General features: G+C 40.0%; 1 protein-coding gene across 1 annotated transcript in view; it reads left to right on the top strand.

Moving 5' to 3' along the window:
* The window catches only part of ZNF346 (zinc finger protein 346), a 38,734-nt gene that overhangs the window by 9,493 nt on the left and 14,497 nt on the right, over window positions 1-14,744 (top strand). The window contains exons 2-5 of the mRNA XM_042451894.1: window positions 7,298-7,401; window positions 7,490-7,585; window positions 8,479-8,620; window positions 8,998-9,234. Coding sequence (XP_042307828.1) covers window positions 7,298-7,401; window positions 7,490-7,585; window positions 8,479-8,620; window positions 8,998-9,234 — 579 coding nt within the window. The remainder of the gene's footprint in view (window positions 1-7,297; window positions 7,402-7,489; window positions 7,586-8,478; window positions 8,621-8,997; window positions 9,235-14,744) is intronic.

Below are 14,744 nucleotides of genomic sequence, written 5' to 3'. Positions count from 1 at the left end.
TCCTCATAGGACATAGTTTCCAGACCCTTCACCATTTTGGTTGCCCTCATCTGGAAACGTTCCATCTTGTCAACATCCTTTTGGAATTGTGGTGCCCAGAACTGGACACAGTTCTAGATGAGGCTTGACCAAAGCAGAATAGAGTGGCACTATTACTTCCCTTAATATAGACACTATACTTCTGTTGATGCAGCCTAGACTCTCATTGGCTTTTCTAGCTGCAGCATCATACTGTTGACCTATGTTCAACTTGTGGTCTACTAGGACTCCTAGGTTCCTTTCACATGAATTCATGTCAAGCCAGATGTCTCCCATCTTGTGTGTCTGCATCTCATTTTTCTCCCTCTAAGTGTAGTACCTTACATTTATCCGTTACAATTCATTTTGTCAATTTTGGCCCAGCTTTCTAATCTGTAAAGATTAAGGTATATGAATCCCCTTGTGGGAGAAAGGCAGGATATAAATATTTGAAAGAAAACATCAATACATACATTTTGAATTTTGATCCTGTCCTCTAGACTGGTAGCAACCCCTCCTAATTTGGATCATCTGCAAATTTGATAAGCAGACCCTCTATTTCCTCCTCCCACTTGCTCCTACTAGACAGGAAAAAACAAAACAAAACCTGGTCCCCATGGGAGTGGTTATCTCCCTTCAGAAGCTAGTCTTTGTGTCTGTGCTCCTAGTAGTCTGTGTATTGGGAGAAAGGCAGGGTATAAGAAAATATAATAATAATAATAATAATAATAATAATAATAATAATAATAATAAGAAGAAGAAGAAGAAGAAGAAGAAGAAGCTACATCTGGAAAAGCTAGCTACCTTTCTACAGGATCGGCTTTTTTTTTCTTGGCCTTCTTCCCTTCCTTTCCTCCCCTCTCCCTTCTTGGGCCTAAGGTATATGATGGCTGGAGAGGGGTCTGAATCCCCAGCCAGGGGATTACCCTCTTCCCAGCCCACCGGAGAGCAGCCTGAGCTACCAGCCACGGAGACAAAGCCTGGGGAAGGGTTTACCCTCCAAGTCACTGTGGAGTCACTTCATCCACATCACTGATAAAGTTGTTGAATAGCACTTGGCCCAGGGCAGAATCCTGTGGCACCCCACTGGTCACATCTCTCCAGGATTAAAGGAGCCATTAGTTAGCACCCTTTGCGTTCAATCAGTCAAGTACAAATCCAGCTAATAGTAGCATTGTCTAGGCCACATTTTACTAGCTTTTTTGCCAAAATATCATGGGGGACTTTGTCAACAGCCTTACTTACAGAAATCAAGATATGCTACATCCACAGCATTCCCTTCATCTACCAAGCTGGTAATTTTATCAAAAAAAGATTTTATCAAAAATCTTATCAATTTTTATCAAAAAAAATTATCAAAATTTTATCAAAAAAAGGAGCCCTGGTGGCGCAGTGGTTAAATGCCTGTACTGCAGCCATTCACTCAAAACCACAAGGTTGCGAGTTCAAGACCAGCAAAAGGGCCCAAGCTCAACTCAGGCTTGCATCCTTCCAAGGTCACTAAAATGAGTACCCAGACTGTTGGGGGCAAATTAGCTTACTTGCTAATTAGCTTACTTGCTGTTCACCGCTATGATCTTTGGAACAGCGGTATATAAATAAAACAAATTATTATTATTATTATTATTATTATTAGATTAGTATGGCAAGACATGTTTTTGAGAAACCCATGAGCCTGTACAGACAGGCCAAAATAAAGTTGCTTCAAGTCACTTTGGAGGTATGCTGTTCAAATGATGCATGTGTCCTAACAGGCCAGAAGCCATGCCAAAGCCATGCTCCAGCTTTGGTGCAGCTTCTGGCCTCTTAAGATGTGTGTGTCATTTAAACAACATACCTCCAAAGAGACCTGAAGCAGCATTATTTTGTCCTGTCTGTACGGCCCCCTATGTTGACTTTTTGTGATTGTGATATTTCTTTCTAAATATTTACAGGCTGTTTAGTGATCTGCTCTAAAATCTTTCCTGGTATTTATGTCAGCAAAGGTGAAATATAGTCACTTCTTATAACATTATTGATGCTTATAGTATTTTAAAGCTTCCCCTCACTGTTGTTTTATTGGTATGATCCATTTGTGATCCTTTGATGGAAATAAATGCAGTATGTCCAGGCTCCATTTAAACTTGCTATTTCTTGTTCTGCTTTTATATATATAGAAAATGGTCTCTGCTGTTCTCAACAGCATTTGAGAAATTACTTTTCCTGTAAACTGTTATTTCATGGCTGTTCTGAGATATTTCTAGTGAAATCTCTTCAACTTTTCAGTCCATGTTTTCATTAGATTTTGATGGACTTTGGGCCAGCCCATGCTATTATTTTATTTTTCTAAGAGCTGCAATCATCAAAACCTTGATCCTTGCACATAATGTCTGTACTAACCTATTTTCTTGTTGTTGTAGACATACGTACAACCATAGTTATATGCAGTAATTTGAAAGTCATTTGCGGCGAAGGTTGCATGACAGGTTGGATTCCAAGAAGAAGAAGGAAAGATACATGTTCTTGTGATAGGACATAACTTTGCCTGAGTTTAAGCAGAATAATTTGGTGTGTGGAATATAAATATGCCTTGTAAATGGACACATGCTGTACTAGAAGATCACTTTCCAACATACACATAGATATGTAGTTTCTTTAAATGCTGATTGGCATTTTTTAATGGCCTGATAATTACTGGCATGTTGGACCATATGGCATAGCTACATACCATACTACTCTTGCTTAGATGCCAACCAGAACACTAAAAATGGGAGAGCAAAAGTCTCTTTAAAGAACTAGTTGCTTTGGAATTTTTGGAATCTGATTCTTCTCTTCAGTTTCAAGTGCCTTGGTAAGAGTAGGAGACCAAAAGCAAAATCATCTGAGTACTACAACACAACATGCTGTATGACTCTACACTGTGAATTGATACAATACAAAAAACAAAGGGTTTCTTGGGTCCAAAACACAGACAGTAGAAATAATCCAGTTTGAGACCACTTTAACTGCCCTGGCTCAGTGCTAGGGAATCCTGGGAATTGTAGTTTATTGTGGCCAAGAGCTGTCTGGCAGAGAAGGCTAGAAGTCTCACAAAACTACAGTTCCCTATCATTGAGCTAGGGCAGTTAAAGCAGTCTCAAACTGGATTATTCCTGCAATGTGTTTTGGACCTAGTTTAGAATTCATCTTTCATATGACTTAAAGTACATGGCAGGAACAAATGGTCCAGGTCTGTCTGTACATCTTCTACATGTCAACTAGGTCTAAATTAAGTGTGGAAACAGCAAGTTGAGCAATAACCTTTGCCTGGATTAATAACCCTTTGGGAGGATCCAGATAACTAATGCTTCTATACAATTAAGCGTATTTGCTGCCAAATGGAAATAAAAAGAAAAGGGAAAATGCAACACTTTTTAATAAGTAGAGTGTATCTCCCCATAAAACTCCTCAGTTTTGAGATCTTCCTGGGAGGTTTTTTTAGTCCTGTAACCATCCCAGCCACATTGGTGAGGACATATAAGAACACCTTCTTGGTGGCTGCTTCCAGGCTGTAGAACTCCATCTCCACAGCAGACTAGTCTGGCTCTCTTCTGTGCTGTCCTTCCTTCAGGAGGCACAGGCCAAGCCTATGATACCCTGACCAAGGTCAGTCCCCTGCCTGGCATAGGGATGGGTGGCAGTTACCCACCTGTCACTTCACGCCTCTTACCTTTATCCACCATTGCGTCTAATGAAAAGACCCCCATTGCAGTATCTGACGTGGAAACAGGGCACCTGGCTACACTCACATGGCCAGGCACCCCCTTTCCACATCAGAGGCTGCAATGAAGGTCTTCTCAGTAGCAGCAACAGTGGAGGAAGATAAGGCGCATGCGGGACTGTCCAATCTTTTGGGTGTTGCCACTGAGTTTCCTAGAAGATCTGTGGCAAACAGTGGGTCTACCCAATTCTGGCTTGGGGGTATTGGCCTGCATATCCAAGGCCAGGGGGGACACAGGCCTTTTGACACGTGCATACAGACCCATAGACATTTTTGTATGGACAGGCTTTTAGTCATTAACTGATAAACTTAGCTATATACTGTTCTGACCAGCCTTAGTCCCACAGGGTGCAATATAGGGTAAATGAATTAATTTAAAATGATCTCAGTGTTTCATCCATCCTTTTCCAAGATCTGTAATTCTGTAACAATGTGCTCTAGTAAAATAGTTGATTGCTGTGCATTCATACGGAATACATATCTTCACTACCTGCTCTCTGATTCTAAACATGAACACTAGCAAACATCTGCAACAGCACTGGAGAATCTTGTGATTATCTGATACATTAGCAGAAATACTGTACTAAGGGCTATTTGTACAGCAAGTTCTTTTTACATTTTTTTAAAAAATTTAATTGTTGTTGCTTGTTGGAATAGGAGACAAAATTTTATTCCCACTATTTTCCTTTAGCTCCATAGAGCATATGGAGAGTAATCATTAAATCAGAAATAAACCAAAAATAAAATCATTTAACAGCTAAAAATGTGAAAAGTCATAGATGTCTTTACAGATAATTGAAAACAGGGTATCTTGCATTAAAACAATATTAATGGTTAAACCATAACTACTAAAGTCATTACATTGTGGCTATCATAAGTGACTATGAGTGAGATGACTAATGTAAAAGGTAGTTAATTAAAGAATAATAGCTTATAAATCTATTATAAGAAATACTGTTTTAATACATATTGAATTATTATTATTGTTGTTATTAGGGGGGAAGGAGGCACTAATACCCCAGAGGAGAGGATTAAATTCAAAATGACCTGAATAGATTAGAAACCCAAAATTTACAAAATAAATTTGAACACGGAAAAATGTACAGATCATCCAGAGACATGGGGCAGGGTGTTATCAGTATGCTGATAACACCCACATTTGTTTTTCCATGTCTCAGACTGCTTCAGTTACCAAGGAAGGCATCTCCCCTCTGAATGACTGCCTGAAGTCAGTAATTGATTGAATGAGGGAAAATAGACTTAAATTGAATCCAAGTAAAACAGGGAGGTACTCGCTATAGGCAATCCAATCCGGGTATGGTGATAAGCTTTCCCTAAAGGACTGTGTCCGTAGCTTGGGGGTGCTCCTGGATTCATCACTTCAGCTGTCATCCCAGGTGGATGCGACAGCCAGGAGCACCCATTATCAGCTTCGGCTGATTCGCCAGCTATGACCCTTCCTGGAACGGGAAAACCTAGAAACAGTTGTACATTCACTGGTAACCTTTCATCTCGGTTTCTGCAATGCGCTGCACGTGGGGCAACCCTCATGCCATGTTTGGAAGCTGCAATTGGTGCAAAATATGGCAACCAGATTGGTGACAAGGAGTTCCAAATTTGATTTTATTACACCTATCTTAAAATCCCTACACTGGCTGCCCATTAGCTTCCGTGCACAGTATAAGGTGTTGATTATTACCTATAAAGCCCTGCATGGCTTGGGCCCAGCTTACCTGACGGAATGCCTCCTCCCTTACAATCCTTCCCGCACTCTCAGGTCCTCTGAGAAGAACCTACAGCAGTTAGAGAGAACTAGACTGAAGATGACTTCCCACAGGACATTCTCTGTTGCCGCTCCAAAAATCTGGAATGATCTGCTGGATGAGATCCGCCATCTAACATCTTTGGAGGCCTTTAAGAAGGCAATAAAAACGAATCTCTTTTGGCAGGCCTTCCCAAACTGATCTCCTCAGAATTTTCACTCTGTCCTTTATTTAGCTGTACCCACTGGACTTTGATCTTGATTTATTTTTATTTATTTTATTAACCATTTTATTGGGAATTGTTTTTAATGGTATTTAGGGTGGGAGACACATTGGGGAACTAGGATCTAATATGTCCTGTTATGCTTTTATCTATTGATAGTCATGTTTGGTTTTATTGTTTTTGTTCGTTGTTACCCACCTTGATCCAATACACGGAGAGGCGGGATACAAATAGTGGTATTAGCTGGGAAGGAATGGAGGGGGATCAGAAGATGGGGGGCACTGTCTGGTCTTCTTTCAACCCCCCCCCCCCCCCTTTCAAGCACTGCAGCAGGCCGGACTCCTGTCAGCGATCATATCCACAAATTCTCAAGGTGTGTACTGTGAGGCAACAAATTTGAAGAACACTCCACCACCACCATCATGATCTATATTGGTTGGGCTTTTTTAACGTTTTTTTCCCAACCCTGCAAAGTGGGCTTTAATGAGTAAATGCTTAAACTGCATTAAGTCTGTTGGTATTTTAAGGTGTCACAGGTTGGAGAGTGTGTCTTAATTCCTTTATGCTGTTACTTGCAACTAGCGGACATAATTCAAATGAGATCATTTCTAATGTGGTTAATGACAGTATATTTGAAGTGCAGTTTGTCATATCAATATACTGATTTGCTTGATTTTGTAAAATTAATGGATGGAATATGTTTTTAAAGACAATTACAGATTAGTCATAGCTAAGTAGATTTTAAGCCCACACACTTGCAGTTTTCCGGTCTGCTTCTGAAATCAGTGTGCAAACAGCAGCTTTTTCCTTCTAAAATCATCATTGTTAGATATACACACAGTCTAATTGTGTTGCAGGCCATAGCAACCCTTTGATACCAGATGAGGCAGTAGGCAGAGTATGAGACACTGGGTATGGTAGACCAGGTCTGACTATTAGTTGAAGACTTACTGTACATAAGCATTGGCATTGTATTTAAAATGAACATAGATCAGTGCCAGGAAGAACTGTTTTCCCTTCTGACTTGAATAGCATTATTTACAAGGTAGATTATTAAATGAAGGATTTGAAATAGTTTAATTTTGAACTGGCATCCTAGTATGTGAAATAACCTTATTCCTGCCTCTGTGTCTTTAAGTATCATAAACCTGCCCTTTATCTAGTAAATTGTTCAGTTATACAGTTCAGTCATGAGAGCAAATTTGCCCTGCAGTATAGCAAAGAAACAGACATTTTATTATTTTGCTTTGTTACTAGTGAGCGATATCTTTTCTTTCTCCATTAATTATGTACATTTTCTCCCATGTGGTGAGAATTAAATAGATATATGTAATTTTCCTTTCTTGTCTCTCACAAGCATTTACATTACTTTTTCCTGACTGAGGAATTAGAATTGTGAGTACAGAACTCTGAAGTCACATGTTTGTCATGACCATTGTTAGAAGCTGGTGAAGACAGCTAGCAGACTGATTCTGGCATAGCCCCTGAGGATAGCTATGCCCTTGCCAGACCTTCCCATTTGTTTTTTAAGATTGGTATACTTGCTTTTTGCAGTGGACCGTCTGATCAAAGAGAACAGCCACATCTTTACGGATACTCAGTGCAAAGTATGTAGTGCAGTGCTCATCTCTGAGTCCCAGAAGCTTGCTCATTATCAGGTATGCGTCAAGCTATAGGCCGAAACAGTTGCTTTACATGTAGAATACCCAGTACATTTATATTGCTCTTTGTTTTTTGTTCCTCCAGAGCAAGAAACATGCAAACAAAGTTCGGCGGTACATGACTATCCATGGTGAGGAGGAGCTCACCCAGAGTAAGAAAATAAAGTTGGATACAAATGAGGTAATGACAGTAAAGTCAGACGTCAAAGTGGGAGAAAGCTAATACGTTTAATGTACTGAAAAGACTGACAAATCTACTCAGTATAGCATTTCTTCAATTACAGTGGTACCTCGGGATACGAAATACCCAGGTTACGAAATTTCCGGGATACGAAAAAATCCCATAGGAAATAATTGTTCCGGGTTACGAATGTTTTTCGGGTTACGAAAAAAATTTTGGTGCTTTTTTCGGCTTTTTCGCACGGAATCGCGGCTTTTCCCCATTAGCGCCTATGGCATTTCGGCTTACGAAGGCTTTTCGGGTTACGAAAGCGGCCGCGGAACGAATTAATTTCGTAACCCGAGGGAGCAGTGTATAGGGCTATGGGCCAAAGGTGTTTCTATGACCAGGCACTTTCATAAGAAAAAGTCCATGCTTTATTCTGGTAGAGTAAACATGCATTTAAAATGTGCTCACCTAAACAAATGCGTACTTGTATATGGAGAATAATGCATAGAAGCTGAGTGAAAGAAGATAACTCATTTTAAAACATTATACACCATATTTATAGTGAACGTTTCCATCCTTGGTTTGAAAACTAGGCTTCAGTCTTCAGTGTTTACCAAGATAAACACTGTTAATTCAGTGTTTATCAAAAGAGCTGCCTAGAAAGAGTAAATCTGTCTTGCTGCTTGATATGTTCTGTTTAATTCTTTCAACAAGACATATCAAGCAGCAAGACAAATTTAATCTTTAGCTTCTTCAAATAAAGTCAAAATTGTTCAGTAGATAATAGCCTGAAGTTGCATTAACAAATTACAGTCAGGTTCCTCAACTTGGAATATTTTTATTTCTACATTTTTCCTCAATCTCTTTAGAGACAGTCAGTTTGTTTTCCTTTTTGCCAACAGCAGAGCAACAATGGAGAAGACAGAAACAAATGCTGCCCCATCTGTAACATGACCTTTTCCTCCCCTGTTGTGGCTAACTCCCACTACCTAGGCAAAACTCATGCCAAGAATCTGAAGCTGAAGCAGCAGACTCCTAAAGCAGAAGGTATGATCAGGAAGATGCAGAAGAATTGTCCCACAATGTTTGCACATGAAAAGTCCTTGTCATAATAGCCCAGCTCTCTTGAGTATCCATTGTACAAATGAGAGATTTCAGGGAAACATACTTTCTATTTGAGAATTTGCATGCTGGTGTCAGTCCATTCCTTCATAGCCATTACAGTGGTATGTATCTTGACAGATGTCATCAGAACAGGTCCTGCACCAAAATCTTTCAGAGGAGTCAGACAGACAGGCAAAAGAAAGCAGCTTCCAGCCAATTTGAAGGCAGGGTGTTTATATGACGCATGCCTTGAAAGCAGGTGGAAAAACAAAGCTTTGTCTTTTAAGTTTTTGTATCTTCCTTTGGATTAATTTTTTCAGCATCTGTACCAGTTCAAAAACAGACGGCTAATCTTCCTCCCACTACTGTGTCCTCTCATGAAGAGAATCAGAACACTTCTGACCCAAACAAATTCTGCAGTCTCTGTCATGCCACATTCAATAATCCTTTGATGGCAAAACAGCACTACGCAGGCAAGAAACACAAAAAGCAAGAAACCAAACTTAAACTAATGGCACACTATGGCAGAACCCCCGAGGAACCTGCAGCTTCAACAGGTAAGTGTTTTGCAACAATCCTTCTAGAGTAAAGAGCAGGCCTGTTTGTAGAAGTTACAAAGTGACAGTTAAGCTCTCTTTTGGAGTTTCAAGCATGGAATCTTAACACATTTCTGTCGTGTACAATTGAAAAAAGGGACGCCTTTTCAATTCCCATAATGTTTTGTTCTATTACTTCAAGATGTGTATCACATATAAGTCTAGAAATTTTAGTCAAAAATTGACCCCAAAACCCTTGAATCGAGTTATCTCTGAGTCAATATAAGAATTGTTCTTTAACTTCAATAAAAAAGGAATCATTCCCTGGTGAAAGGCAAGAGTGTCCTGGAAGCACTGAACCCCCTTTACTTTCTTATCCATCCAGCCTTTACTTTGAGCACAAATAGTTATGCCTGCTGGAATTTGTATGTTCTTTGGCATTGTTTTCTTTTGCTTCATCCTTTAGATTCTTTATTACATGCCTCTTAAGTTTTACCCTCACTTATCCATGGGTCATAATAAAATTCATAATTTTGGCCCCAGAAACTGCCCTCGATTTATACATAAGGTCAATTTATAGTCGAGTATATACAGTATATATAGAGAGAAGCTAGTGTTTTCCCAAAAAGGCATGAAAGGTAAGCAGAAGTATTTTGGTCTTGGATGAAGAGGCTCCTAGCTCTTTCCAAGCAACTTTCTATTTATATATGTCCCCACTCTTTTCTGTGTTTCAGTTCACAATATTTCCTTCCCACCCAAAATAACCCCACCTTATTCTGGGTTCAGGAGATCCTTGGGAATATCATTTATTTATTATTTTATTTATTTGCTGTAAATAGAGTGGCTTACAGATAGTTAATTAAACAGTTCTCTGCCCTCAGGCTTACAATCTAAAAAAAGACATGCCACAAAAGGAGAAGGAAATGGTAGTGCAGAAGGAAAATAAATCCAGTGGTTCTTCACTCTCTCTGAGGCCTGGACCATGACAGATAGACTGGCAGGAGGGCCCTTCTTCTTTTAGGCCAGGCCCAATGAAGCTGACCAACTTTTCTCTCCCTCTGGGGAATATGACACAGGAGGCTTACTGTGTGTAACTCATCAGAAATCGTGGGAAACCTGTGATTTGTGTTCACGCCCCCGCATGCTTCTCCCGTGAGTAAATCATTATGGAGGTGTTGCACTCGTTCATCCCATCAGTAAAGATCCCGTTATAGCCAAATGGCAGCTCCAACAATGCTTTACTGACAGGACAAGCGAGCACCAATGCCCCCATGACGATTTACTCACAACGATTTACTCACAGGAGAAGCGTGCGAGAGTGTGAATTCAGATCAAGGGTTTCCCACAATTTCTGATGATTTCCTGATGATTTACACATGGTAAGCCTCCCATGTGATATTCTCCCTTGAGGCCAGATGATGTCAGATGGCAAAGAGGGAGGGCTCTTCTTACTTTAGGCCAGGCCATGGAGCTTGCAGGCCCTTCTCTCCCTCTTAGGCTGGCTGATATCAGATGGCAAAGAGGGAGGACTCTTCTTATTTTAGGCCAATGCAGATGCAGCTGCCCAGCCTTTCTGTCCCTCTGAGGCTGGATGATGTCAGATGGCAAAGAAGAAGGGCTCGTTTTCTTAGTTTAGGCCAGGCCATATTAGTTATTGATGGGCTACTAATGGTTGGGTTTGGATGGTGCCAGAAATTGTGCCCTCCACATGGAGCAACAATATCCTTCCACTCAGACAAAACACGTCTGGGTCCCATCTTATTTTCATGGAACTAAGAGTTGTTAATTTAAGAAGTGGATCTTGTGAAGAATAACCATTTGCATATTTTAGATGTGCCAAGTATTTCCACTACTCATGGGAACACATTTTGAGGGCAGATTTGGGAGGGAATTTCTACAGATATACAGTGGTGTGTTGAATATTCAAAAGGTATCTGTTCTGTGAAAGGTATCTGTCTTATTGGCCTTCCATGGGACCTTGGAGAAGTGTGCGCGCACACACACACTATTGTATCTGGCGGGGAAATGAATCCACCCCACAAAATTTGGCCCAACATAGTTTCCAAAATATCTTAATATACACACATTGTAATAGATGCAACTTTAGCAAGTCTATTTAATACAACTAATTTTGGATCAAGTTCCAATGGGTTGCAACACAATAGTATGGAGAAATAACATCTGTTTTTTAATTGGAAGATATTATCTACCCTTAGCAACAAAGTCCAGCACTAGTACATCCATGGCTGTCACGTGTATGTTTCTGTAAATGAATACAGTCTGTCCTTGCCTTAGGCGGGGGATCCGTTCCGGATCCCGCCGCATAAGGCGAATTTCACCTATGCTCGAGCCCCATTGGAAACAATGGGGCTCGTGCGCGGGAGCGCGCGGGGCACAACGGGCACGCATGCCCATTCAATTGAATGGGATGCGCCGCCCCGCAGCTTGAGCGCATATGCTCAAGGCCGCGTATGGTGCGCCCATGTATGGCGCGGGCGCGCTGTATTTATCAACTGATTGATCATGTATTGGTATTCCTCAGTAATTACATTGTTGTTGTTGTTGTGTGCCTTCAAGTCATTTCTGATTTATTGTGACCTTAAGGCCAATCCCAATTCATGGGGTTTTCTTGGCAGAATTTGTTCAGAGGAAGTTTGCCATTGCTTTCCTCTGAGGCCAAGAGAGTGTGACTTGCCCAAGGTCACCCACTGGGTTTCTATAGCTGAGTAAAAATTTGAACCTCAGTTTCCAGTCAGTCTAACACCCAAACTCTTATGCCATACTGACTCTCTGAATAATTACATAGAATGACATATTTTAACACATAGTTTGAATGCATAGACTGGACAAAAATTAATCATAGGTGTAGTTTATAATTTACAATTGAGGAGTTAAAGAAACTTTCCTACAACGTAATTTAACTAAATTAACTTTGTGTGTGAACTAGAAAAGTGATATGATGAACTGGCCAAGAGAACCCACATGAGGATGGGAGGATCAATAACTCCTGGAAGATACTGTTGAAATGTAGTGTGTAGTGTGCCAAGAAACCATTGTCCCTGTTCAACCTACTAATGGTGTTCCCTTATGGCTAAGATGACTAACACACATTTCAGCACTATCTAACCCCTCATCCTCATGAGGGTGCCCTTGACCAGTTCATCACATCTCCTCTCTGGTGCCCACACTACATTCCCATACTCGTTCATATGGTAAGCTACTCTTCTTGGCTTTAGGTAACATCCTTTGTCCCCCAGTAACCATCATTAAAACTGAAATTGCCACCTCATCTCTATATCTACAAAGGTTTTGAATTTCAACTGACATTCTCACACACATCTGGCTTACATAGGTCTGTCTCTCGATTCTCCACTCCACCCTATGCATCTGAGGAAATATGCTCATCTACGAAAGCTTATGGTACCAGATTCTTTCTTTCAGTTAGGCCTGAAACAGATGGGCCAAATAGAGTGGCTTCCGGCCACTTTGGGGGCTTGTCGTTTATATGATCCACACCCACGAAGCAGCAAGAAACTGCTGTGAGGCTGGCTAAGGCTGCCTGAGGCTGCCAGCAAAAGGAGCAGGCTAAATCACCTTCTGCCAGCGGCCTGTTTGGGACTGCAGCTGCCGCCTGTGGTAGAATTGAGCTATTTGGTTGCTGCATTCTCAGACTGATCAAGGCGGGAGCAGACTCTGGGCACTCCTTTTGGCTTGTCTGCTTCGGGCCCTAGTCGCATCCCTTTGTGTACTGATTTTCCAGACTAACACAGTATGTCTTTGACTTCAGGTACATATTGTTTTTGCTCCAGTTAGATACCATTTATATGGAACGTGTGAATTTTACCAATCTGAAATCCAGTAATACTCAAAATTCAGATGTTATAGAAGATACCTTTATAATCTGTGTGCTAGATCCTCATCCCCAAGCAGTGTACACAGGGAAAAAATGTAATGTAGGCTGAGCCTCCCTTATCCATAATTGTAAAATCCAAAAAACTCCAAAAACCAAAACTTTTTTCATGGGTGGCTAAAATAGTGCCACTTTTGCTTTCTGGTGGTTCAGTGTATAGAAACTTTATTTAAAGTATTGCATAAGATTGCCCTCAGGCTATGTGTATAAGGTGTACATGAAACAGAAATGAATTTTGTGTTTCGACTTGGCTCCCATCTCCAAGATATCTCATTATGTACATATATGCAAATACAGATATTTCAACATCCAGGAAAAAAATCCAAAATACTACTGATCCCAAGTATTGTGGATAAGGGAGATTCAACCTGTAAGTGGTTCCTGAAGTCTCAAGAATGTGACTGAAAAAGAGTGAATGAGAACTATGTCTATCAAAGGTGACATCATGGCTAGTATTGGGTGGGGGGAATAGAAGATAAAATTATGAGCACATGATATAGGTATGTGTAATCCTTACAGCTCACATCTCTTCCTCGTCCTTGTTAATACTGAAGTTTTTTTCATATATAGCTTTTCTGAAATTGGTTGCACAAAAGTAATAAGAACCTGACTCTAGAAACAACAAAGGCATCATGTTAACATCTCATTAGGTTAGTCAGATGCAATAAGTAACACAAGACTGGGAGATCTAGGATTGAAAGATAGCTATGAAATCCCAACAGGTCATCTCTATACAAAAGAATAACACAAAAATACTGTATTGAACGGTGAGAGCTAGAAAACTGGTGGGGGGGAGAGTACACATGCTCACTGCATTTGGAAAGATGAGTGATTTTGCTATAAAGTTTATTATTCCAAATACAAAATCTTTTGAAGCATTTGAGACCTGAATAGTTGAGTTTGTGGAACAGGGAGCAGCAGAGAGAGATCTGTGGAGAGAATGCTGTGAATGAAGCATAAACAAATAAGAAAATAAATGTTACTGAACACAATTGCAAAATATAATGAAGGTGATCTCTGCAGCCATTGTGAATAACATGCTTATGAATACAGAAATACAGACCTGAGTGAAATATGACAATTTACAACAAAAATGTAAACATACCAGTATATGGAGCACTGCCTAAAATAATTCCACAAGTTATAGCAAAGTCAACATAAATAAAACATAAGATATAAAACAAAAGAATAAATGCAATCTGTAACCGTTTGCAGAAATATACTTCCTTAGTTGCTGACAAATCAGTAACAGTTTTTAATTACTGGCAACAAATCTGTAACTTTTGGTGGGGTGATAGTGATGGTGGCAAGCAATCTTTAAGATTCCTGGGAACTGTGTAGTTGTTTCATTGTTTCATCCTCAATAGGATATTTCCCATATTTAATGTGCCAGTTTCAATGGTGCCTGGGTTCTCAATGATAACTCACTCCTTTGGTTGCATTCTTGAAAAGACACTGCCTTGTATGTTGTGTCATTCCGTTTAGGTCTGTATTTTTGTAATCATTTGTCATTTATGTTGGCTATAGATATTACTTTCATTATATTTTTCAAGTGCATTCCTTATTATTATTATTATTATTATTATTATTATTATTATTATTATTATTATTATTATTATTA

This window comes from Sceloporus undulatus, chromosome 2 (assembly GCF_019175285.1).
Source record: "Sceloporus undulatus isolate JIND9_A2432 ecotype Alabama chromosome 2, SceUnd_v1.1, whole genome shotgun sequence".
Lineage (NCBI taxonomy): Eukaryota > Metazoa > Chordata > Lepidosauria > Squamata > Phrynosomatidae > Sceloporus > Sceloporus undulatus.
The sequence above is the reverse complement of the archived record's forward strand: the minus strand, read 5'-3'. Positions and strand labels throughout refer to the sequence as shown.